The sequence below is a fragment of the Phacochoerus africanus genome, chromosome 2 (genome assembly GCF_016906955.1).
Source record: "Phacochoerus africanus isolate WHEZ1 chromosome 2, ROS_Pafr_v1, whole genome shotgun sequence".
Lineage (NCBI taxonomy): Eukaryota > Metazoa > Chordata > Mammalia > Artiodactyla > Suidae > Phacochoerus > Phacochoerus africanus.
Genome location: NC_062545.1, coordinates 268,389,871 through 268,414,886, shown reverse-complemented (window position 1 = coordinate 268,414,886; position 25,016 = coordinate 268,389,871). Strand labels below are relative to the sequence as shown.

At 41.7% G+C, this 25,016-nt stretch overlaps 1 protein-coding gene across 9 annotated transcripts in view; it reads left to right on the top strand.

The window, feature by feature from the left end:
- The first annotated feature begins 625 nt into the window (after nucleotides 1-625).
- DENND1A (DENN domain containing 1A) overlaps nucleotides 626-25,016 on the top strand; it is a 518,366-nt gene continuing 493,975 nt past the window's right edge. For 5 of the 9 annotated variants that reach the window (XM_047768358.1, XM_047768361.1, XM_047768364.1 and 2 more), the window contains exon 1: nucleotides 739-869. In XM_047768358.1, the coding sequence (XP_047624314.1) occupies nucleotides 853-869 (17 nt within the window). In that variant the 5' untranslated portion in view covers nucleotides 739-852. Of the gene's footprint in view, nucleotides 870-25,016 lie in introns of all 9 variants that reach the window. The other 4 variants (XM_047768362.1, XM_047768357.1, XM_047768356.1 and 1 more) reach the window with 2 other exon arrangements.

The window sequence follows — 25,016 nt, the reverse complement described above, 5'->3', positions numbered from 1 at the left end:
GCTGTTACGGTGGCATGAGATTTCTGCATTGGAGCCCCCCAAATGACTGATGAAGGGAGGCTGAGGTCAAGGGTAGGGGCAGAGCAGAGCCACTCAAGGCGTCCTATGAAGCTCCCAGGTGGCTTTCCTGTGGGTACGTGAGATCTCCTTAAAGGTTCCATCAAGACACACGTTAGGGAAGTGGCTAGTGTGACAGAAGTAGGTCTATGGCTCCCCTGAGGAACTTACTGGAAGGTATACGATTTTCAAAGGGAAACTTGTGTGTTCATGGAAGCCTGAGTGGGAGACAGATTATCTCTACACCCAAGCTCCTGGGAGGGGAGGACTCCATAGGAGATGAATTGAGTGAAGGTTTCTTCAGGTGAGCTTGACGGTCTCTATGGGATGAAGGTCTTCGAGTCAACAGAAAAACTGGGAATGAAGGTCTTCAGGGGCCTGCACCCGGAAGGGACCGGGCACGGAGCTCCGGGCGTCCACTCGGGCGGAAGCGTCGTCCCCGCCCACCCCCCCACAGCCTTCAGGCAGCCCCGCCTCCCGCAAGCGGACTACACTTCCCAGCAGCCCCCGTGGGCGGCGGCGGCGCGGGCGGGAGGGGGCGGCCGTGTGAGAGGCGGAGGGGGCGGCGCGCGCCGGGCACGCGCGCCGGCGACCATGGCGTTCGCCCGGCTGAAGCGAGTACATTAACCCCGGGAGGCGGCGGCGGCGAGGGAGGGAGCTTCGAGCGGGCGGGCCCAGCCTGAGAGAAGGGAGGAAGGGGCGGGGAGAGCGCCGGAGGGAGGCCGGTCGGCCGCGGGCGGGCGGGCAGCGCAGCGCCGAGCGGGGCCCGCGGGCCCATGAGGAGGCCCGGGGACCATGGGCTCCAGGATCAAGTGAGTGCGGCCGGGCCGGGCGGAGCCGGGCCGGGCTAGGGGAGGCGAGGCCGGGCAAGGGCTGCAGGCCGCGGGCCGCGCGGGGGACTTGTTGCCGGGACCTGAGGGGCGCCCCGCGTGCCGGCGTCACGCGGGAAGGGGGACTGTTGCCATGACGATCCAGGGAGGCGCGGGGGCGGGGTGCGCGCGGGGTGCAAGGGCGCGGGTGGTCAGGTGCCTTCTCCTCACCTGAGGGCTGAAACAGCTTGAGATTACAAGGTGGCCCCCTCCCCCGGGTTACGGAGAGCCTCTGAAAACGGTCACACAAGTGTTGGGGGGAGGGCGAGGAACCTCCGGAAGCAACTTCCCCAAGGGTGTTGTGTGTTTGGGCCGCCCCTGAGAGTTGGGCAGGTCCTGAGGTGGCAGCCTGGCTGCTGAAGGCCTGCGGGCCCCCATAAAAAGTCGCGTAAGGTTTTCTGAGGGAGAGGCCACTTAAGGACCTAAGGTCCGAATGTCCTGGGGAGAAAGGCCCTTTTCTCTCTCCTCCTGTTTCTCCCTTCAGTCTCTGAAAGTCTCCTCACAGCAAGGGCCAAAGGCTGTGAGGGAAGATACCTCTGTGCTGTAACTGAGCACCTGATGTTGATAATCGTTGGAAAGGTTTAGTAACCCAATCTGGCAAATTCCCTCATTCATTCATCTGGTGTCCCTGGTGGAGGGTTAGTTTTCCCGGGAAATTGTTGATACATCTGACTTCAGAACCCATTCAAACATTGTTACCCTCTTTCTAGACCTAGAAATTGACTTTGGAAAGTGCAACTTGTTCGCAGTCCCATTTGGGTGTGTTGCTTTGGACTCTATCTCCCCTCCCAGCCAGGTCCTCTTTTGGCCTCTCCCTTCCTCAGTTCCAGAACAGGAGATGCCTTATCTTTAATCACTAACAAATGTTCACTCTTTCTCTATGAGTAATAGAATTGTTTAAGGGCACTTAGAAACAAAGTTAACAGCTTAGGCTGTTCCTTAAAACAGCTTTCCCAGGACACTTTAAACCTGCTTCCAAGAAAGCCTGAGGAATGTGTTTATTTCAGCATTTTGAGAATTATGCTGGGGAAGTTTGAAAGGGGAAGGACCTTATGGGTGAAATCTAATAGTTATTCAAGTATTGCATCTCTTGTCCAGTCCATGTTCCTGCAGTGTGACCTTTGCCTAGCCTCGTGGGTGACCAGTTTAGGCCTCCATTCACAAAAAATGTATCTAATGGACTGCAGAAGCCCTGAGACTAGAAAAAGTTTGCTTATGATAATGAAAACGGAAGAGTTGGATGAGCACACTGTTAATTGTTGATTTTTGTGGAAATGAGGGGAAAGAGAAGCATGCTCCATTTAAGAGCCTAAGAAGCTTGGGAGTAAAAAGACGTAGTCTGGGAAGCATTGGGATTAAAGAGGCACTCCAAGCTTAGCTCCTGCTTCCAAGTAAAGCGTTGTAAACTTGGATTTCAATAGCACTTAGAAACACTTTACAAAAGCCACCTTAATGTCGCAGAGTATACTTGTGAAGCTTCTTACTATTCTTGTTACAGAGCTGTTCAGAAACTTGCCAGATAGGAGTCAAGTCAGTGTCGGAATCTACATGAAAATCCAACAAGTGGAAGTTCAGATGACTAGGCATCAGGTCTCTGTCTTGCTCTTGAACATTGCAGGCCTCAGGTGTGTTTTGTGCAACCTGTTGCTGTGTATCTGAGCACTTGGCAAGAGAACCTATGCTAACACGTGAAATTAGTATGAAGATAGCTTTCTTGATCTTGAAACTAGACTGCTTGGTGATTCAAACTTAGGCTTGGGGAAAATGTGAGCTTTACTTGTGGTGAGGCTGAAAGAGAATATGAAGAGAGAAGTTACAAAAAGCGAGTGGTTGTGATTTATGGTGACTGCGTGGCTTCAGCCTGCCGGCAGGAATGAGGATGGACCAGTGGTCAGGAAACCATCTACTTAGGTGCCAGCTAGTAGTTTTTTGGAGGAAACAGAACTTTGGTTACTGCTAACTGTCCATTCCATCCTGACAGGAAAGCACGGACTTAGCTGAGGGTGTTCAAGACTGAGGTGAAGTCTAAGTCTAAATAGGCTGCATGGTGTGGGACAGCCTTGGGGTGGGGAGCAGGAGAGTGCTCTGACTGCCTGAACTTTCTTGCCTCATCTCTGTACTGTGTGGCCCAGTCAGGCTGACACTGTGGAAACAGATTTGGATTCAGATTCCAGCTCTTTTGTCTACTGACTCTGAAACTTCGTACAGAATACTTCTTTCACCCTCACTTTTCCCTGAGGGTAAAATGGTGAGGACTACATGTTACAGGGTCATCATTAGCAATAAACACAGCATCAACGTGACTGCCGGGCTCATGTTAAAAACCCAGTGGTTGTTTTCTTTTATACCTTCTCTATCAGAAGACTAAGAAAACGGCTATATTTTATACCAGGAATGCCAGAGAACTGTGCATTTTGGGTAAGGGAGAAGAGGGTCTAGATGATCCAGGAATTAGACTGTGAACATGCAGAGCGGGACTCAACATTCATTAAAAATTAAAGGTTGATTAAAAACAGTACTCTGTGTAATTGTGAAGCTGGTGTCTGTTAAAGGGTCGGAGTTAAGCAGGTGTGTTGCTAGGCACAGGTGTTGAGGTTTAGTGTTGGAGCAGACTTTTCTTTCAAACTAAGGCTGGATGAGCATAATTTCTGTGTCAGGCACGGTGGTAATGCTTTATGTGAACCATTTCATCAAATCCTTACAACTGTCCAATGATGTAGGCACTGTTAGCCACATTTTTCAAATGAGAAAATGGGGGCTTATAAGCCTTAAATCAGATGCCACACCCAGGAGTCCTGCCCTGATGATAGCTCCCTGCCCTTCCCCAGCCTAAGCCAGGTGCCCCTCATCTGTGCACCCTCTCTGCTACCTAGGCCAGGTGTCCTTCATTTGTTTCTGTGGCCCTCTGTGTTTATCACCATTGTAGCGCTAAATCCAGTTCCTTGTGTATCTCCTGTACTAAGCCTGATATAACTTGTTGAGAGCAGGAACTATCTTATTTGTCTTTAAGTTACCTATGTCAAACCTAGTACCTGATACACAAAGTTGTTTAGAAAGAGTTTACGGAATGCATTTAAGAAACAGGTTAGGATCTGGAGTTCCCATGGTGGCACAGTGGTTAATGAATCCGACTAGGAACCATGAGGTTGCGGGTTTGATCCCTGGCCTTGCTGTGAGCTGTGGTGTAGGTCGCAGACGTGGCTTGGATCCTGTGAAGCTGTGGCTGTGGCGTAGGCCAGCAGCTACACCTCCAATTCGACCCCCAGCCTGGGAACCTCCATATGCCGCAGGAGCGGCCCTAGAAAAGGCAAAAAGACAAAAAAAAAAAAGTTTGGGATCTGAATTAAGATCCTGCCGAAAGGCTCTGAGTGGAATGTACATAGAGTTGAAAAGTAACATTTTGCTGCTTGAGGAAGAGGAGTGTTTGTTTTATAAGTTTTTAAGCCACATTGCCCTAGTCTGGCCAGCCATTTTCTCTGAAGAGTGTTTAGGTCATGTTCATTTAAATAAAGGAACCTTGTCTTGTCTCAACCCAAACATCTACTTGACAAAGGAAAGAAAAGGTCACGAGTATGCAGGTAGCACTCTGGAAAGCTCCTGAACCTTAAACCTGAGCAGACATTTATTTATCTAGAGAGATAAAAGATAAAACATACCAATCTTCGACAGGTATGTTTAAATCTTATTTACTGTTTGAGTGATCCCAGTGGACTGGAATGTGGTTAATATGAAGCAGTTTAACTGATAATGCAGACACACAGCAGGAAACTGTGGCAGTTTAATATTGCTTGTGGTGACATCCTAGAAATTGTTTCCAGGCACCGAGGGAAGGAAGTGGATTGTAAGTAATCGAAGGAAGTATTCTAGGTGAGTTTGAAGAAACCTGACATTTATGGACTTGGAGAAAAGCATACTCAAAGAGTTGAAGGCATAGGGACAGGACAGGGCAGTTGATTTGGCCTTATAGTGGGGTTTATTCCACATTAGCCTGTATACATGTCTTTTGTCCCTGTCAGGCCATGACCTCTTTGAGGTTGGTGACTAAGGAATTTATCATTTATTCATTCAGTCACTCACTGTAGAGCTAAGAAGAGTGTCAAGCACATATTAAGCATTCAATAAATATTAGTCATCATTGTTATTATAATTGGTGGGTGTGCTATATTGTGGCCTGGTGGTATGTGAAATCCTAGGGACACAAAAGTGAAAAGATTTTTCTTTGAGGCTCTCCAGAGTAGTAGTGAGGCAGAATGTAAAAACCAACTTCCTCCAGGCCTCCTCCCTGCTGAAAAATCTATCAGACAAGAAGATCATTGCTGTGGTGGAGATGCAGCCTGTGGTGAATAGGGGAATAAGTGAAGGAGAGACTGCTCAAGCACAGCTTCCAAGGAAGGAGTGCTTCATCAAGAAGATGATATTTCAATTGAGAGGAGAGATGAGTAAGGGTGTGAAAGGGGTGATAGTGGTGGCAAAGGGAGTAGAAACCATGGTGAGGGTGGCAGTGACAGTGGTACTGGGGGCATCAGTGATAGTAGTCTTGATAGAGGGGGCAGCATGTGTGGAGACATGACATACTGGGGAAATAAAATATTAGTTACCACGTAATGGACATTAAGATGCCAGATATTGTTAGACATTGGTAGTTAATGGTGAATAATGGTGAATAATATTTATTCCTACTCTCGTGTAAGTCCGATGGACCTGACAGGTGAAAAAAAAAAAATCAATTCATGTAAAGCTATGGATGTGGTATAAACACAAGTTGCTGTGAGAGGATGAAGGGAGATAGAGCAGTGAGGTCTGAGAGCTTACTGTGGAGATGACATTTGAGGATGAGAAGTCATTAGCCATGTAAAGAGAATGGGCAAGACTTCATTCCAGGCAGAGAGTAGAGCATAGACAAAGGCCTTGAGGCAAGAAAACCCTCAGTGGATTTCAGGAACTGAGAAAAGGGCAGTGGGTTTGGGTAGTGACCCTTGGTGGAAAGGCTGGGGCCTGAGCAGAGTCTTGTAGGATGTGGTAATCTGAGACAACTTTATTAAGATGTAATTCACATACTATAAAATTTATTCCTTTGAAGTGTGTAATCAAATGGTCTTTAGTATACTCAGAAATACCACTGCCCAAATCCAGAACACTCTAGAAAGAAACCCCATACCTATTAGTGGTCACTCCCCATTCCCCCAAACCCTCTCAGCTCCTGGCAATCACTAATTAGAGTTGCTGTGGATTTGTCAATTCTGGGCAATTCATATGAATGGAATCATACAATATATATTCCTTTGTCTTTTACTAAACATAATGGTTCCCAAGTTTATCCATGTTATAGCATATATGAGAATTTTCATTACTTTTTATTACTGAATAATATTTCATTGTATGGATAAACCACATTTTATCTGTTCATTCATCATTTGTTAGGTATTTGGGTTGTTGTTACTTTTTTACTCTTATGAATAATGTTACTTTGAACATTTTGTGTGGACATATGTTTTCGTTTCTCTTAGGTGTATACCTAGGAGTGGAATTGCTGAATCATATGGTGATTCTGTTTAAAGAACTGTTAAACTGTTTCCCAAAGCAATTGCACCACTTTGTGTAAAGTGGTATCTCATTGTGGTTGAGATTTGGCCCACATGAGTTGTGTAGACAGAGAGTTCTCAGAAGAGGGTGAAACAACAACAACAAAAAAGATAATGGGAGAAGAGAGGAGGGATTTCCAGAGGAAGAACAGTGGAGGTTATATGACATGAAAGTAGAGATAAACCCATTTCTTTGTTTTCTGCCACAGAGAAGCAGCCTCACCTTTTTAAGATGGCTCTGTTGCTGGCTTTTTGTGGAAAACCCCTTAAAGGACCCCATTACCAAATGACGCCATAGGCTGGCTTCTTCTTGAGATCTGTTGTACAGCACAACTAACATATCTTCCTTCTGTGGGATAAGACTAGGATTTGAAATGTGATTTCTTCAGGGTCCTCGATTGCCTTTTCTCTTTCCTCTCTCCACTACAGTGCTCCCCTCCCATTCTCCACTGGAGACAGTGCAAAGACTTGGGGTCGAATAGCAAAAGTCTTGATAGAGACTAAGCCCCCCATTATTAGTGTCCAGAGTCAGTCCCTTGAATTTTAATGACTTTTCTGGAAAGTGTATTGGTGCGATCGCATCATTCTAATCTGAGCCATTGTGAGGTGTTTGAGCAGTCGATAGGAAGGTTGAAACAGGTAAGGTAAAACCTGAGTATTACTGTAGGAAAATGTTTTTTATTCAGGCTGTTAAATCTGTTTGTAAGTTCCTGGCAGGAATTCTTGTGCATTGCAAAGGTTAAGCCTTTTACCTGGCCCTGGCGTGGGGTAGGGGAGACTAATGTCTGGATTTGCAAAACATCCTTTTTGCCTGAAAGGATTTTGTTGGGAAATGGAAAGATGAACAAGGATGAAAAATAAAGCAAAGAAAACAAAACAAAGTTGGTCTCCTCTGCTTTAATTGGAACCCTTACTCATTCTTTCCAAGTGTTTTGGACTTGAAAAGGAGCCAAATAGAGAAAGTGAGAAAATATATATTCAAAATATAAAGATAGGTTACATTTCAAAAGTTTATTTGTAATATGGTTATGGCATTTAGAATGTATTTTTCTCTTAGAATGTTATGTATAGATCAGTGACTGGTGAGCATAAAGACATTCTAGGCAGAGGGAATTGTGTGTATAAAAGACATAGGGAGGTAACAGGTACAGCTGGAAAACAGACTCTGTGGATAAAGATTATAGGTGATGAAGGTGAAAAAGCTGGGTTGTGCCACTGGGACTTGATGCCATTGAAGGATTGAGTTGGGAATGTAATATGATCAGATTTGGGTTTTTAGGAAGATAACTGTGGCAGCAGGAGTTTGGAACAGCGATACTTCTGGCTTGTGCAGTGTAATCCACTGGGGTGTGAAAAGACTATGTTAGAACCTAAGTTCGTTTCTATATCAATCTTCAAAATTTCTGGGTTTTTTTGTGTTTTCTAATAATATACAATGGATTACTATAGTAAGACTTTTAAAATCTGTTCTGTTTTACTTTACGAAGGATTTTATTTTATTTTTTTTTGGCTGCTCCCGCGGCATGTGGAAAGTTCCCTGGCCAGGGGTCGAACCCGCACCCTAGTGGTGACCTGAGCTGCTGCAGTGACAAACTGGATCCTTAACCCACTGCACCACAAGTGAAACCTCTAGATATTCTTATAATTTATAAATAAATATTCATATATCAAATGTATGCTCAAATTTTTTAACTAGTAGAAGTACATGGGAAAAAATTGGAGACCACTGATTTATGGAACTATGTTACAGTGTACGCTGCAGAAGATGAAGGCCCAAAGTGAAGTTTTGGTTTTCATAAGAAAAAGGATGACTTTGAGAGAAATTTTAGGTAGAATTGATAAGACTTGGTGACAAATTACATGTAAGAGGCGAGAGAAGAATTCGAGATGACTTGCCAGGGTTAGTAAAGTTATGTTATAAATTGAGTGTTTGGAAGGTGAGGACTGTTTATATAATGTGTTTGCTTTTCTGAGGAGAAGTGAAAAGTTATAATTGGAAGAAGGGATTTTGGTCTGTGATGAGAAAGGAAGAAATCTTTAAGGGCTCTGTAGCGAATGTGTATGCTCTGTTAGATGACGAAGACTTCAAGTGGGCTGGGCCGAGTGGCTAAGGGGAAATCTGTCCGTGTTAGATTTAGAGAGAAAAAAATAAACTTTTGAAACCACAGGAAAGGTTTCAGGAATGTTGCATTGATCTCGCCTAGGCTGTATGAATGAATAGGAGGAAGGAAACCAGTCTAGAGAAAGATGCTGTTTGACTTCAGGCAAGCAGCTCTTGTGTGAGAGGAGTGAGGGGGATTGGGGACCTGGGACACTTGGGTTTGAGTCCCTGCAATATGCATGATTCCCATCCGAGTTCTAAGTTTCTGAGCCTCAGTTTCTTAATTTATAAAAGGAAGCTAGTAAATTCACCTCTGGGGTTGTCGTGAGGATTAAAAGCAGTCTTATATCTAGCCCTCAGCAGAGAAATTACTTGAGTCAGTGGCAGCTATCATTAACATTGTTTGGAGTGGATGGGACACATTTGTCTGAACAGACTGGGGTTTAAAAAAAAAAAAAGAGAATTCTCTTTAAAAATACAGCAACAATGACACCTAAAAACATTTCTGTATGTTATCAAATTTCTAGTTATATCAATTTTTTTAATAACAGTTGTTTTGTTTGAATTAAGTGAAGTCGTACTTTATAGCTGGTTGATATGTTATAATCTCTTTTTTCCCCCTTTCAGTTTATTGAAGAAGTAGGTTACTTGTCCTGTGTAATTTATTTTTTTAAACCCTTAATTTATTTATATTTAATGATTTTTATTTTGACAGTGTTCTGTCAATTTTCTACTTCTCAGCAAGGTGACCCAATCACACATACACATATAAATTCCTTTTTCTCACATTATCATGTTCCGTCATAAGTGACAAAATAGAGTTCCCAGTGCTATACAGCAGGATCTCATTGACTATGTAATTTCTATTGCATCCTGTTTAGTATATTCTATCCCCTTTATTTCCTACAAATTGGTAGTTAGATTTAGTGATGTGATGAGATCCAAGTTCATTTTCTTGGTAAGAATACCTAGAAGGTGGTGATTAAGTACTTTTATCAGGAGGCGTAGTCTTTGGTTATCTCTTTTAATCCATCAGTTTATTGGGGGCTATAAAGTGGTGATTTTTTTCCCCATCATTTTTTCTTGATATTAACTAGGCTACTTATCTCAAGAAAAACTTCTGTGTATCAACTATTTGGTTACCCTGAGGTACAGCTCATATTGGAAAGGCAGAATAAATATTTGATTCAGTTTGTTTTTCAAACTGCGTTTCCTAGCATTTTCCCAAGGTGACTGATTTTTAAAAAAAATTTTTGAATATCATTTTAAACACATAGATTTAAACCTATTTGCTGTATTTCACTCTACTGTAGTTATCCTCATTATGTTAATTTGTCCTATCTTTGTCTATCGGGAGCTTCTTCAAGTTAACATCTAGAGTCCTTTTGACAGGATCTTGGTAGTTTTTAATAGCTCCATGCCTTTTGGTATGACAAGATGTTCCAGGCCCATCTTGTATATTTCCTGCTCCAGACCTGTTTTGTGCCGTTTCTCTAAGGAGTCTGCTTCCTTTCAGTGGGAAATGGTGTTAGAGATTACATTCTGGGTTTGTTTGTTTATTGATTGATTTTTTAGGGCTGCAGGTGCAGGATATGGACGTTCCCAGGGTAAGGGTGGAATTGGAGCTTCAGCTGCTGGTTTACACCACAGCTACACCAGATCCAAGCTGCGTTTGTGACCTACACCAAAACTTGTGGCAACACCAGATCCTTAACCCACATGGATGCCAGTTGGGTTCATTTCTGCTAAGCCTCGATGGGAACTCCCAGTCTGGGTTTTAGAACTCTTTTTTTTTTCTTTTTTTGGCTGCTTGGTTAGTCATTATTTCTCTGGTTCTCCAGGGTTCAGAACTAGGGTGTGTGTGTGTTTATTTTTAACGTAAACTGTATCACATTTTCATATTGATATTTCCAATTCAAGGCTATGGTTTTAAAACATTTTTTTTGGTCTTTTTTTTTTTGGTCTTTTCAGGGCCGCACCCGCGGCATATGGAGGTTCCCAGGCTAGGGGTCAAAGTGGAGCTGTAGCTGCTGGCCTACACCACAGCCAGAGCAATGCCAGATCCGAGCTGAGTCTGGGACCTACACCATGGTTCATGGCAGTGCCAGATCCCTATCCCACTGAGTGAGGCCAGGGATCAAACCCATGTTCTCATGGACACTAGTTGGATTTGTTACCACTGAGCCACAATGGGTTCTCCAGTTTTTTGTTTTCTAATTTGGCAATTCTTTTTGTCCTCGGAGTATATCCCACTAGGAATGAATAATCAAGTTACTGTTTTAAAACCACTAGAAATAGTTTTTCACTGTGGTCATTTGACCACCTCAATTCAAAGTGTTTTTTTCTTTGAATTTTTTGGGATTGCTTTAAAAATTTTTTTGTTTTATAATTACATAAATGACTTCTATGGTTTCGAAACAAAATCTATCAAAATAGTATATTTAGAAAAATCTAACTTCTATCCTTCCCTCATCACCCTGTTCTTTCCCTCCTCTATAGGTAGCTAGTTTTATTTTTTGCTTTTTAGGGCCACACCCGCAGCATATGGAAGTTCTCAGGCTAAGGGTCTAATCAGAGCTACAGCTGCCTACACCACAGCCGCAGCATCGGGGGATCCAAGCCGTGTCTGTGACCTACACCACAGCTCGTTGGCAGCCCCAGATCCTTAACCCACTGAGCGAGGCCAGGAATCGAAACTTTGTCCTCATGGATCCTAGCTGGGTTTGTTAACTGCTGAGCCATGAAGGAAACTCCTGGTAGCTAGTTTTTTAAAGAAAATTTTCATTTTTAGTTTTATTAGAAAAAAGGTAAATAAGTGTATTTTACACTTCCCCTCACCAGCCCTTCAGACAAATGGTAGCATTCTATGTGCACTTTTCTCATTTTATACACTGTAAAGAGATCACTTCCAGTAGTATGTAGAGGTTATCCTCATTTCTCTGTAGGCATAGTGTACTACTTCTTTGGATGGATGGTCCATGGTTTGTTTGTTTATTTTATTTATTTATTCTGTTTTTTATTATTCAATGAATTTATCACATCTGTAGTTGAATAATGATTATCACAATCCAATTTCACAGCATTTCCATCCCACAACCCAAGCACATCCCCCCCCACTCCCCAAACTGTCTCCTCTGGAGACCAGAAGTTTTTCAATGTCCGTGAGTCAGCATCTGTTCTGCAAAGAAGTTCAGTCTGTCCTTTTTTCAGGTTCCACATGTCAGTGAAAGCATTGGATGTTGGTGTCTCATTGTATGGCTGACTTCACTTAGCATGATAATTTCTAGGTCCATCCATGTTGCCAAAAATGCAGTATTTTGTTGCTTTTAATGGCTGAGTAATATTCCATTGTGTATATGTACCACATCTTCTTGATCCAGTCCTCTGTCAATGGACATTTAGGTTGTTTCCATATCTTGGCTATTGTGAATAGTACTGCCATGAACATAGGAGTACACGTGTCTTTGCGAGTCATGATTTTCTCTGGGTAGATGCCCAGGAGTGGGATTGATGGATCAAATGGTAGTTCTATTTTTAGTTTGCTGAGGAATCTCCATCCTGCTTTCCACAGTGGTTGCACCAATTTACAATCCCACCAACAGCGTAATAGGGTGGCCCATGGTTTATTCAACAGTCTCATGCTCATGGTCATTTAGGTTGCTTCTAGTGTTATCACAAATGATGCTGTACTGGTCTCGTGTATGCGCCTTTTTGCCTTTTTTTGTTTGTTTGTTTAATGTGCCATTGGGATAGATTTTTAGAAGTGGGATTGCTGGGTCAAAGAGCAAATTTATATGTAATTTTACTAAATAGGTCAAATTATCCTTCACACAGGTTGTTCCAGTTGATATCACCCTGTGTGATAGGGCCTGTTGTCTTAGAGCTTCACCAACAGAATGTGTTTATCAAACTTGAAAAATTTTAGTTAAAGCCATAAATGCCCATGTTAACAAATAAGTTAATTTGTAAGAACTCATGATGAAGGGAAATAATTTTCTACCCTACTCCACACCCATTTAGGAATAGCCTCTATTAACTGATTTTGTTTTTTATTTCTTCTGGTGGTTAACCCATAACCCTTAGATAAATCTCCATCTCTTAATTAACATTAGACAGTATTTGTTGAATGAAGAATGATTGCCTTTATAATACTTCTCTCTTTTCCCCTATTTTATGTCTTTATATTATTTCTAATTCTTGTAGTAGTTCTATTTTAATGTAATGTACTTAATCCTCTTTATTCCATTAGCTTTCAACAGTGTCTTTTGTCTCCCCACTTTCTAAGGGAAGAATTGCTTTTCTACTTTCTCTAGGCTATATTTTTACCTTTATATGATCATTTTAGTTCTGGTCCATGACCAGAACCAAATTTTCCTTTATTTATCCTTTGGCTAATTCTAAAGATTGTGTTACTATGAATATTTAAATACTCTTGAACATAGGTCATGTAGTGTGCTAGACTAACATTTTCTTCCTTTTTGGTGTGTTGTCATAATCCTGTTTCAAGGAGATTCCTCAAAGTCATAAAACTTTTTTCTTATAATCCATTCAAAATTTAAAATTATGCTAAATTTCTTTTGTTATATATATGGGATATATGTGTGTGCATATGTATATATAGTTTTACATTTATATGCACAAAATGTATATATGTATAAATGTATATACAAAATGTAGTTTTACATTTATCTGCACAAAATAGCACAGGGACAACAGCCCTGTGTAAAGAGTAGCCCAGGGCATCACATGAATTCTTCCATCCTCCTGTTGGTAGACTGAAGCCTCTACTTTGTAGGGGCTGGAGCACCTCTGGGAGCCTGAGCCTTAGCTTTGACTTTGGCCTTGGTGCCAGCCTCAGATCAGCAGAGCCTCGTACCCTGGCATTGTCAGTACAAGCATGTCTCCCAAGCTTGGGAATGATGCCTTTCAGGACCTTAAGCTTGACAAAGGCCTTGTTGGTCTTAGTTTTTTTGGTCTGCATCTTTTTTAGATCATTTTGTTTCTTAAATAAGTTCAGGATCCTTAGGAACTTAAGGTTCCTTCCTCCTCCTTAAAGTCTATCTTTATGACTAGGGCTTATTGATGCCATTTTGAAACTGGTTATGTGTGGGGTGGTTCTTGGACTTGGCCATATGTGCATTGCTGCCTGCAGCCTAAAAAGTGCTTGAGCATGGAAAAGATTATGATTTTTATTTATTTAATTTTAATTTTTTGCTTTTTAGGGCCACACCTGCAGCATATGGATGTTACCAGGCTAGGCGTCGAATTAGAGCTACAGCTGCCAGCTTACCCAACAGCCACAGCAGTGCCAGATCCGAGCTGAGTCTGCAACCTACACCATAGCTCATGGCAATGCTGAATCCTTAACCTACTGAGCAAGGCCAGGGATGGAACCTGCAACCTCATGGTTCCTAGTCGAATTCATTTCTGCTGCACCATGATGAGAACTCCTGTTTTTTAATTTTTATTTATTAAATTTCTTTTGTTTTTAGTGCTGCACCTGTGGCATATGGATGTTCACAGGCTAGGGGTTGAACTGGAACCACAGCTGCTGGCCTACACTACAGCCGCAGCAATGCGGGATCTGAACCTCATCTGCAACATACACCATAGCTCACGACAGTGCTGGATCCTTAACCCACTGAGCAAGGCCAGGGATTGAACCTGCATCCTCATAGATACTAGCCGGGTTCGTTTCCAGTGAACCATGAGGGGAACACTTGGATTTTTAAAAATCATATTCTCTACCTCCCCCTCCCTGAGTTTCTAAGTCCTCCCCCCCCCCCCTTACATTATTTGCTTTACCATATCCTTAATTTTTTCCAAACTTGCAGTTTTTATCAAGGCTGCTTTTTCCTCCCTTTTTCATAATGGTTCCTACCTTCCAGTTCTCATCTGTGTAAAGTTAGCTGTATTGTTGTAATCTTGGAATGTCCCTTCACCACTCTCCTCTTTCATTATTTCCTGGCTCTGGTGTTAATTTGTTTGCTGAAGGACATATTCATGTTCTTGTAGGAGACCACTGGACTTGCAGGAAGGGTGCCTTTGATTTCTTACATGTATTTTCATGACTGAAAAATTCTACTTTCTTACATTTGTCGATAGTTTGTATGGGCATAGAGTTCTAGGTTGGAAAAATTTCCTGCAGAGCTTTGAAATTATTTCCCCAGTGTCTTTCTGCTGCCTTTCTCTGACACTGCTCTGGGAAGGGGGAGTACTCTTGCTTTTGTATTCTTGGGTTGGAATATATGTCTGGGTTCCTTGATCAGCCTTTGTTGACAACCAGAGTGAGGGATTTCCCTTTACTGCAGGGTGGGGATGGGAGTTTTGGCTCCCTAGGAGGCCTCCATCATACCTCCTTGGCTGGGTGCAGTGGTGCCTCCCCTCATTGTTGGTTGCTGCTCCCTCCATGGCTGCATGAGAGTGGAAGTCGAGGAAATTTCCACTAAAATCACGTTGAGGGGGTCCCCATTACTGTGCAGTAGGGATGTTGAAAGCCCTGCCCGGCTCCCCACATGGTTTTCTTTGACACCAACCTGATGGGGGGTGATGAATGGGATGCTTCTTTAAGAGCCTGGCAAAGGTAGAAGTCTAGGTGTTGTCCTTGCTCATCTTTTGCTGACTTGAGTGAACATGGGACCACACAGATTTTTCTGTGATGTTTGGCTATATTGTTTGGTGGTTATTTTCTAAAAGTTTTCTGTCTTGTTAGGCTGCCCCTTTTTCTGGTCCTTTGACTAGAGGGAGCTGACTTTTGTTACAGCTTTTTTTGGTCTTCATCAATTGGAGTTTCCGGGTTGCCAGCTGGTAGAGTTATGAATGGATATTCAGTTTACCAGATGCTTTTTCTGCATCTTTTGAGATGATCATATGGCCCTTCCCCCACCCACTTCATTATTACAGTGAATTACATTTATTTTCAAATGTTTGACTTTGCATTCATGGGATAAGCCCATTTGGTCATGATACTCTCTTAATACATATTGCTGGATTCAGTTTACTAATATTTTATTATGTTTGTTGCATCTATGTTCAGAGAGATTTTATTTTGGTTTTTGCCTTTTGACTGTGCTCGTGGTGTGTGGAAGTTCCTGGGCCAGGGATCGAACCTGTACCATGGCAGTGATCCAGGGCCACTATAGTGACAATGCCAGATGTTTATCCCACTGTGCCACTAGGGAATTCCTGAAAGATTTTGGCTATAATTTTTCTTTTTTTCTTTTTGATCGTGCCTGCTGCATGTGGAAGTTCCTGGACCAGGGATTGAATCTGTGCCACACTGGCGACTCCAGCCACAGCAGTGACAACACAGAATCCTTAACCTGCTGAGCTACTGGGGAACTTGTATAATTTTTCTTTTTTGTAACATTCTTGTTAGCTGCTGGTATCAAGGCTATGCTGACTATATTTAAAAAGCTATTAAAGAAGTGGTATGGTTTTTACTTTAAAAAGTTATCAGTGGTTACTGATTTTTGGATGAGCAGAGTAAGTCTATGTTGAATTTAGGAACATGAAGTATTACTCATAAGTAATGGGAATAGAAAAATGCATATCTTGTTTCCCTATAATATGAGGGGTTAGGTAATGCCTCCCTTCCCCCCTCCACACTCACACTCACTCCCCCTTCTCAGTTATACACACAGATGTATTTTATTTTTTCTTTGGCTGAACAATTCAATATCAAGTCATCATGATGTAGTATTTTAGCATGTATCTCCTAAGAATAACTATTTTTCAGTATATCCGCAATACTATTGTCACTATGAAGACTTCACATTCATACAATAATATCATCTAACATAAAATTCATATTTAAATTTTTCCACTTATTCCAATAATCCCCTTTGCAGGTGTTTGTTTTTGAGCCTAATTCCAATTAGGGGTCATACGCTGCATTTTGCTGTCATGTCTCTAGTTTCCTTTCATCTAGAACGGTTCTTTTGCCTTTTCTTTTTTAAAAATTTTTGTGGTCTCTGACATTGACTCCCCCCGCCCTCCGCCGCTGTGCAGCATGGGGACCAAGTTACACATACATGTATACATTTTTTCTTCTCCCATTGTTCTGTTGCAATGTAAGTATCTAGACATAGTTCTCAATGCTACTCAGCAGGTTCTCATTGTAAATCCATTCCAAGAGCAATAGTTTGCATCCGATAACCCTAAGTTCCCGATCCCTCCCACTCCCTCCCTCTCCCCCTGGGCAGCCACAAGTCTATTCTCCAAGTCCATGATTTTCTTTTCTGTGGAAATGTTCATTTGCGCTGTATATTAGATTCCAGTTATAAGTGATATCATATGGTATTTGTCTTTGTCTTTCTGACTTATTTCCCTCAGTATGAAAGTCTCTAGTTCCATCCATGTTGCTGACACTGACTTTTTAAAGAATCTTTACCATTGTTGTGTAGAATGGCCTATGTTTAGGATTTCTCTTATTTCCTCATGCTTAAGTTCATATTTAAACATTTTGGCAAGAATTCCACATACTATAGGTACTGTGTCTGATACCATGTATTTTTACTTTCCTTGGAAGTCACCCTTTTTTCTTCCATCCTTTTTTTCTTTTTTTAAGGCTTTCATTTGTTATCTTTTTATCCTCTTCTTTTCCATCCTTTATAGCTTTCTGTTCCTGTTTTGTTGAAGTCATGTTTCTCTTCTATTTAAGGATGCCGGTTTCCTGAAATATCTTAATCTTTTTCAGAGGTATATTCACCCTCCAAGATCCTTGCAATATTTTTAACAGATCTTTTATTTTCCATGTACCCTTGAACAAGGTGGGCTCTATCTAGATTTGCTGTTTCGCTCAGGTGGGCACTGTAGTCTTTATGCCCCTGGGCGACAGTGAGATCCCTTTTCAGATCTGTAGTTGAAGAGCTGGTCATGTTCATTGTTCCCAGTAGAGTTCCTAGTGACTAGCAGGTGTTTTCACTACTGAGATAGGATTTTATTCCCTCTCTGCCTGATACTCTTATATTTTTCAACTAATGACATGCAAAAGAACTAAAATTCCCAGAGTGTACTCCATTAGAGTTATATTTGTCTCTGTTCTCACTGTACTTTTTGTGAGTAATTATAACTCATGTAACTAATTTAAAAAGGGAGTCAAGAGATTTGATAGCTCTCCCTACCTATGACAGTGTGTGCATGTGTGCGTGCGTGTGTATGTGTATGATCCATGGTATAATAATCCAAGATTGAAGGGCAAAGTGGCTGAATTGGGAAGACACCTTAACCTGTTATAATAGAAGAGAGGTAATGAGGGCTGATACTTGAATATTTCCTTTTATTTTGCATCACATTTGCTTTTATTTTTAATAGTTGAGGTGTCAAGAGATTGTATCAGAAAATCTTCACAACCAGATGGATGACGATTCCAGAGGTTCTAACCTAGGTGACTGGGAGCAAAAGATAGCAGAGCTAGCATTAAAAATAGGGAAATGGAGATTTTTCTGGGGAAATGAATCATTGGTTTAACTTGCATTATATTGGATGAGGTTACCATCCATGGGGAGCTCTCCAAGGGCAGTTGAAATTTGGACCTGAAGATCACAAGAAAGATGGGAACTGAAGATATAGTTTTGGAGTCAGTTTCAGAGTAGTCAGTACTGAGAACTAGAGACATTTCTTGAATTTTTAGTAGGTGGATAGAGGGTAGGAAGGAGGGAAAGATCAGTAAGATGTTGGGGATTTCTTACACCCTGAATCCAAACATCAAGTCTTGTTTGTTTTTTTCTTTCTGCTGAACCTGCAGCATATGGAAGTGTCCCCCTGTCCCCCACATGAGGGATCTAATCCAAGCTGCAGCTGTGACCTGTGCCACACCTGTGGCAACACAGGATCCTTAAGCCACTGTCCCTGGCCGGGGATTGGAACTCACGCTGCTTCAAAGACATTGCCATGTCCTTAACATCCATTGTGCTGCTGTGGGAACTCCCAAACAGCAAGTCTTATTGATTCATGCTCTTGTCTCTCTTTCCACTGCTATCCTTTTGGTCTAGGCCACCATCCTCTCTTATCTTAATGAATGTAATTCCTCCTGACTGAATTCTTTCTACCTCTCTTGCCTCTCTGCAGTATCCAGAGTAAGCCTTCCGGGGGGGCAGATCTGTTCACTGCTTAAAATCTTTCGGTTGTTCTGTATGTTTCCAGGTTAAAATCCACACACCTAACATAGCTTAAAAGGCCTTTTGAGATCTTGACTCTGCCTAATAATATAAAAATAATGACTAACATTAATTGAACTCTTTTGAACATTAGTACTTATTCTAAGTACTTTACGTTTGTTATCTCATTAGCTCTTCACAGTGAATCTTTGAATTTACCCTCATTAGCAACGTAGTAGAGTTGGTACTTCTATGATCCCCATTTTGCAGGTGAGAAAGACACAAAGGTTTCTATTTGCCTGAGGTCACAGAGCTAAGTGGGAAGCTAATAACTTGCAGTATGTTATTTACTCCCCACCTTAATCCTGTGAGGTAAGAATTGTTATTATCCCCTTTTACAAATGAAGTGACCAAAGTCAGAAATGTCTGCCCAGGGCACACAGTTTGTGAGAGGTGAAGCTGGGACTGGAGCCCAGATCTCTATGACTCTTGAGTGTCTTTTCTCCTCCATTCTTGTCTGACCCAGCCTCATCCATAGAACTCTTCTAAGCACACATGCACACACCCTGGGTTAATTTTTAATCATTGTTCAGGCTTTAGCTTAAATATAGCTCTGAAGAAACCCTCTACGAGCATCCTCTTTACCCTTCAGCTGTACTTTGAGGAACTTTGCCCATCAGCCCTGGCAGTTACTCTCCTTTGATGGTCTTTCCTGTAGTCTGGACTTCATGAAGTCAGGTGCTGAAAGAGTAATTGAATGAATGTTTACCCAATGTAGAAGTTTGGTGTTGACTGGGCTTCATTCCTAGAATAGTATAATCAGTACCTTTTTTTTTTTTTTTTTTTGCTTTTTAGGGCTACACCCTAGTATATGTATGGAACTTCCCAGGCTAGGAGTTGAATTGGAACTGCAACTGCTGGCCTATGCCACAGCAACGGGGGATTCCAAGCCGCGTCTTCGACCTACACCATAGCTCACGGCAATGCCAGATCTTTAACTGAGTGAGGCCAGTGATCGAACCCAAATCCTCATGGATACTAGTTGGGTTTGTTACCTCTGAGCCACATGGGGAGCTCCCAGTACTCTTTTAATATATTTAACTCCCAACTCTTTATGTTTGAGATGGTTCCAAATAATGGATAATTCCCAAATCATGTGGCTGTGGCAAATCCTCTTTGGGATAACAAATTTTCATATTTGTGTTTGTTTTTCTTAAGCTAATGTAGTTATGCTTTATCCTTGGAGTAAATACTGATAATCAGCAGAGAAAGACAATTCAGGGGAATTCCTGTCAGTGCTCAGTGGTAACGAACCCGACTAGAGTCCATGAAGATGTGGGTTCCATCTCTGGCCTCACTCAGTGGGTTAAGGAATCAGCATTGTCGTGACCTGTGGTGTAGGTTGCAGATGTGGCTCGGATCTGGAGTGGCTGTGGCTGTGGTGTAGGCTGACAGCTGTAGCTCTGATTCGACCCTAGCCTGGGACCCTGTGTATGCCTCAGGTGTGGCCCCAAAAAAGCAAAACAAACAAAAAAAGACAATTCAGAATGTGCTGGTTTAACTGGAGGATGCAGCTTGGGGTGTCTCACTTGCTGTGACTAGAATATAAAGTCAGTTATAATTTTTTTTTTTGTGCTATTTCTTGGGCCGCTCCTGTGGCATATGGAGGTTCCCAGGCTAGGGATTGAATCGGAGCTGTAGCTGCCAGCCTACGCCAGAGCCACAGCAATGCGGAATCCGAGCCGCGTCTGCAACCTACACCACAGGTCACGGTAATGCCGGATCCTTAACCCACCTAGCAATGCCAGGGATCGAACCCGCAACCTCATGGTTCCTAGTTGGATTCGTTAACCACTGTGCCACAACGGGAACTCCTAAAGTCAATTATTCTAACACTGATCATTGAAAATTGTTTCTCCTCTGCTTATAAGTTGATTATTATCTTTGGTGCCAGAGGATAGGCAGTCATAGGCTGGAATTAAAGAGGAATAAATTTATCGAGTGTTCTCATGGCCCACTTCTTGATCTTTTCTCAGGCAAATTGTTCTGACCTTTCCCACCTGGTCTAACTTCCTCATAGGATTATTCCATATTGCACAGGAAAGAACAATTTAACAGGAATATGAGCTGCGCATTATTAGTTCGGTGGTGCTCAAGCATGTTCAGGTGATGGAGTACCTAAAAGTCATGGTATTCTGTGGGATACAATGAAATATTTATATACTAAATTTCAAACTGCTTTTTTTTTCTAAATCAGATATTATTTTATTTTGTATTCTAGAATAGACAGGGAATAGCAGGTGAAAGAAGTTTAAGAAAAATTTATAGTAGGAAAACTTAAAATTACCTTTTTTTTTTTCATGGAAATTGGGAAGAAGCCATTTTCGCAGCTTAGTCTGTTTCTCAAACTGCTGGTGTTTCAGATAATGTAGTTAGAGAACTGTTAAATTAATCGAATATGAGGAGAGAGGAGAAGCTAAAATGAGAGGTGATAATATCAAGGTTTCCAAGTTGGGAGTGTCAGCAGACCATTGACAAGCTGTTGTGTCAAGAGGGAGAACTGGTCAAGAATGATGAATTTAGTTGAGTGTAAACTAATGATAGGCTGAGGAGAAATATGCAGTAGGCAGCCAGAAGATAGGCTTAGTGCCTGTCACAGCATAAGGCCCTCAGTAAATGCTGGAGGATGCCACTCTTACCGGAAAGAGAGTGTAGAGATTTGAAAATCATTGGCATGGATAAGAAAAATGTGAAGTTACGGGAATTTTCAAACTGAGTACAGCAAAGCAAAGTTCAAGGTTTGAACCTAGGGGAAAAGAAGAGATGTAGGTAAGCAATGTAGAATGTTGTTGGGAGGGCGGTGTAAATGGGTATCAGCAAAGATGATTTGGTTTAATGGTGGGTTGTGGATGTCCTTTGAGAAGATAGTCTAAATTTGGTGTTGCATTTATTCATTCATCCAAGGCAGAAATCTAGGAGTTAACTTTGAGCCCTCTCCTATCATTTGTCCCTCCAATCTACTTAACTTTTTGAGTAGGACACAAAAAGCAGACTATGTAAGAATAATTGATAGATTGAGCTTTATCAAATTTAAAATCTTTTATTCATTAAAAGATACTCTTTAAGAAAATGAAGATAAGCTACAGACTTCTTTAAAAAACTCACATTCGATCAGTTCTTTTCTATTTCCACTGCTTCCTTCATGTAAAACATTTGTCTAACATATATATAAACCCAGTATATAGACCCAATAAGGCAGAATCCAATAGAAAAAATTGGGCAAAAGATTTGAAGAGACAATTTGCACTCTCAGCACATGGAAGTTCCCACGCTAGGTGTCAAATCATAGCTTCAGCTGCTGGCCTACACCACAGCTCACAGCAATGCCGGATCCTTAACCCACTGAGCAAGGCCAGGAATTGAACCTCAACCTTATGGTTCCTAGTTGGATTTGTTTCCCCTGTGCCATGACGAGAACTCTGATTTGAATAGACACTTTATCAAAGGAGATACACAGGTGGCAAGTAAGCATATGAAAAAAAATGCTTAGCATCATTAAGAAAATTCTAATTAAGGAGTTCCTGTTGTGGCTCCGTGGGTTAAGAACCTGACTAGTATTCATGAGGATGTGGGTTTGATCCATGGCCTCACTCAGTGGTTTAAGGATCTGGCATCACCAGAAGCTGTAGTGTAGGTTGCAGATGCAGCTCAGATCTGGTGTGGCTGTGGTGTAGGCCAGCAGCTGCAGCTCCAATTTGACCTCCTAGTCTGGGAACTTCCATATGCCATAAATGTGGCCCTAAGACCCTCCCCCCCCAAATAATAATAATCCAAATTAAAACTATATTGAATAAGTTCCAACACAATAGAATGGCTAAAATTAAAAAGACTGACACTACCAAGTGTTGGTGAGAATGTGGAACAACTGGAACCCTCATACATTCTTGAAGTTCAAGCCAACTTTATGGGGTAATTTTTCTGAGCCACCTTCTACTATTTCCCCACATCCCTAAGGCTCCCTTTTCATTCTGCTAGTCAGAAAGCTGGGGCTTTATTTACACTGTTCTACTGTGCTCTTCCCATGACTGCCTGTAAGTCCAGACTAAGTGGTGGGAAGGCAGATGATTAATTGTGTTAATTTGACTTCTTGAATGTGGGAGAATGAAGCTTGCATTGGGGTATATAAATGACTTCAAAGAGAAAGCTAGTTTGTGTTTTGATTGCCTTATTGGGTCTGTCTTCACTTAGTTCTTTGTCTGAATCTTCCTTATTTTCTTGCAAAAAATCTTTTACTTATAATTGTTTTTCATGGAGGTTCAGAAAGGTACTTAGCTTGCCATATTGCCAGAAGTGGAATTTGTAGCTGAAATTTTCCCCAAGTTTTAATCAGGCTGATTTCGTTACTTTTCTTCAAACTTTACATGAACATTTTTACCTCTGTACTTTGTGCAGGTTCTTCCCCCTGCTTAAAATCTCTCTCTCCTCCCCCACTAGCCAAGTCCTGTGCATCCTGCAGTGTTCACTTCAAGTTTCACCTCCTCTATGATGCTTTTCTTTCTGTCTGTCTGTCTGTCTCTCGTCTTTTTAGGGCCCCACTGGCGGCACATGGAGGTTCCCAGGCTAGGGTCTGATCGGAGCTACAGGTGCCAGCCTACACCACAGCCACAGCAATGCCAGATCCCTAAACCACTGAGCGAGGCCAGGGATCGAACCCACAACCCCATGGTTCCTAGTCGGATTTGTTTCCCCTGAGCCACGACGGGAACTCCTAATGCTTTTCTTGAATGCTCTAGCTCAGTAGTTCCCAAGTGTTCAGAGTGTTTATACCAATACAAATTTTGAAACAAACTTGGTGGAACTACATAAAAATGGGTCATTTCCTCTTACCATTATTTTTGAAAAGAAATTACTTTTTTATCAAGAGAGCAGGAGGAACATAATGTCCGATTAGGGACAGTTTTAAAAATGAATTAAATACCTTTCTATGGAAAACACACTGTGGTGTCCCATTTTCCCCCTCATTTTGCTACTGACTGGACAGAGCCTCACTGCTGATTGTCCACAGATAATCAGACCCATAGCTTTAGCTCAGAATGAAGTCTTCAACTTGAAACCCACAGCATTTTGTTTTACTGTTTATGTGGCATCTAGTCATGTATTTCCTCATGGCAGTGCATGCTTGACTGTTTACCTTTATATTTTATTTTTTGTCTCCTTGATTGTAAACTCCGTAAGAGCCATTATATGTATGAATTTAGACTACTCATAAATATGTTGAATGAATTAAATTTAGATGCCTCAGATGATAGTTGAAACCCAGAAATATTTATAGAGCATACATTTGAGTATATTATAACTCTGAATATTGTTTATTTCCCAAGGAAGAAGAAATTTCAATATGAATCATGAATCTCCTACTCATCTGTCTTCTCCTCCTCAAGGAAATCCATTCAGTTAACAAATGCAGTGCTTATTAAAAGCCAGGCCTTTTGCTGGGGGGCTGAGAATAGAGGTGAAGTGAAGCAAAATTCCTAGTCTAGTGGGTAACATGTACGTACAAGTAAGAAGTATAGACTAAGACCTGGGAGGCCTTATAATAGAACTTTGAAACAAGTTTTGTGATAGTGTAGAGAGAGCAACAGTTTTGTAAGGGAGTCAGAGGAGCCTCCAGAGAGGAGCCATTTCATTCATTCATTCATTATCTCTTAAATGCTTACTCCTTGCCAAGTACTGTTGTAGACGCATCTTGAATGAATTGGACATTGAGGATGGAGCACATTTAGGCAGGGAAATTGGGTTCAAGAGCATGTCCTGTGAAGTAAGAATAGACCTGAATTTGAGTTCATGTACTCAAGATATTTGTCCTTGAGTAAGCTATTTAATTTCTCTAAGACTATTTTGTAAAATTCAGAAATACTTTATACCTCACAATATTTTTATGTGGATAAATGAGGGGGGTGTATAAAGTGTTTTGCCCAGTGCTCAGTCTTTTGGAAATAGCTCAGTAAATGGTAAATGCACATACAAGGCATAGGGGGTGACTCAGTCCTGATCAGAAGCTCAATGTGACTGTAATGTTGTGTGTATGTCTAGGGTAGGGGTTGTGGCAGATGAAGGTGAAGAGTCTAGTCAAGGCCGAATTGGAAACAGCCTCGCAAGTCATTCTAATGAGTATCTATATTTTTGTATGCATTTGGGAGCTTTGGAGATTTACATTGTATTTTTGTCTTTATTTTCTAAATTGTTTCATGGTGTAGTAGCTGTAGCATAGTGAGCTGGATCATAGTAGTTAGGAATGTGGACTTGA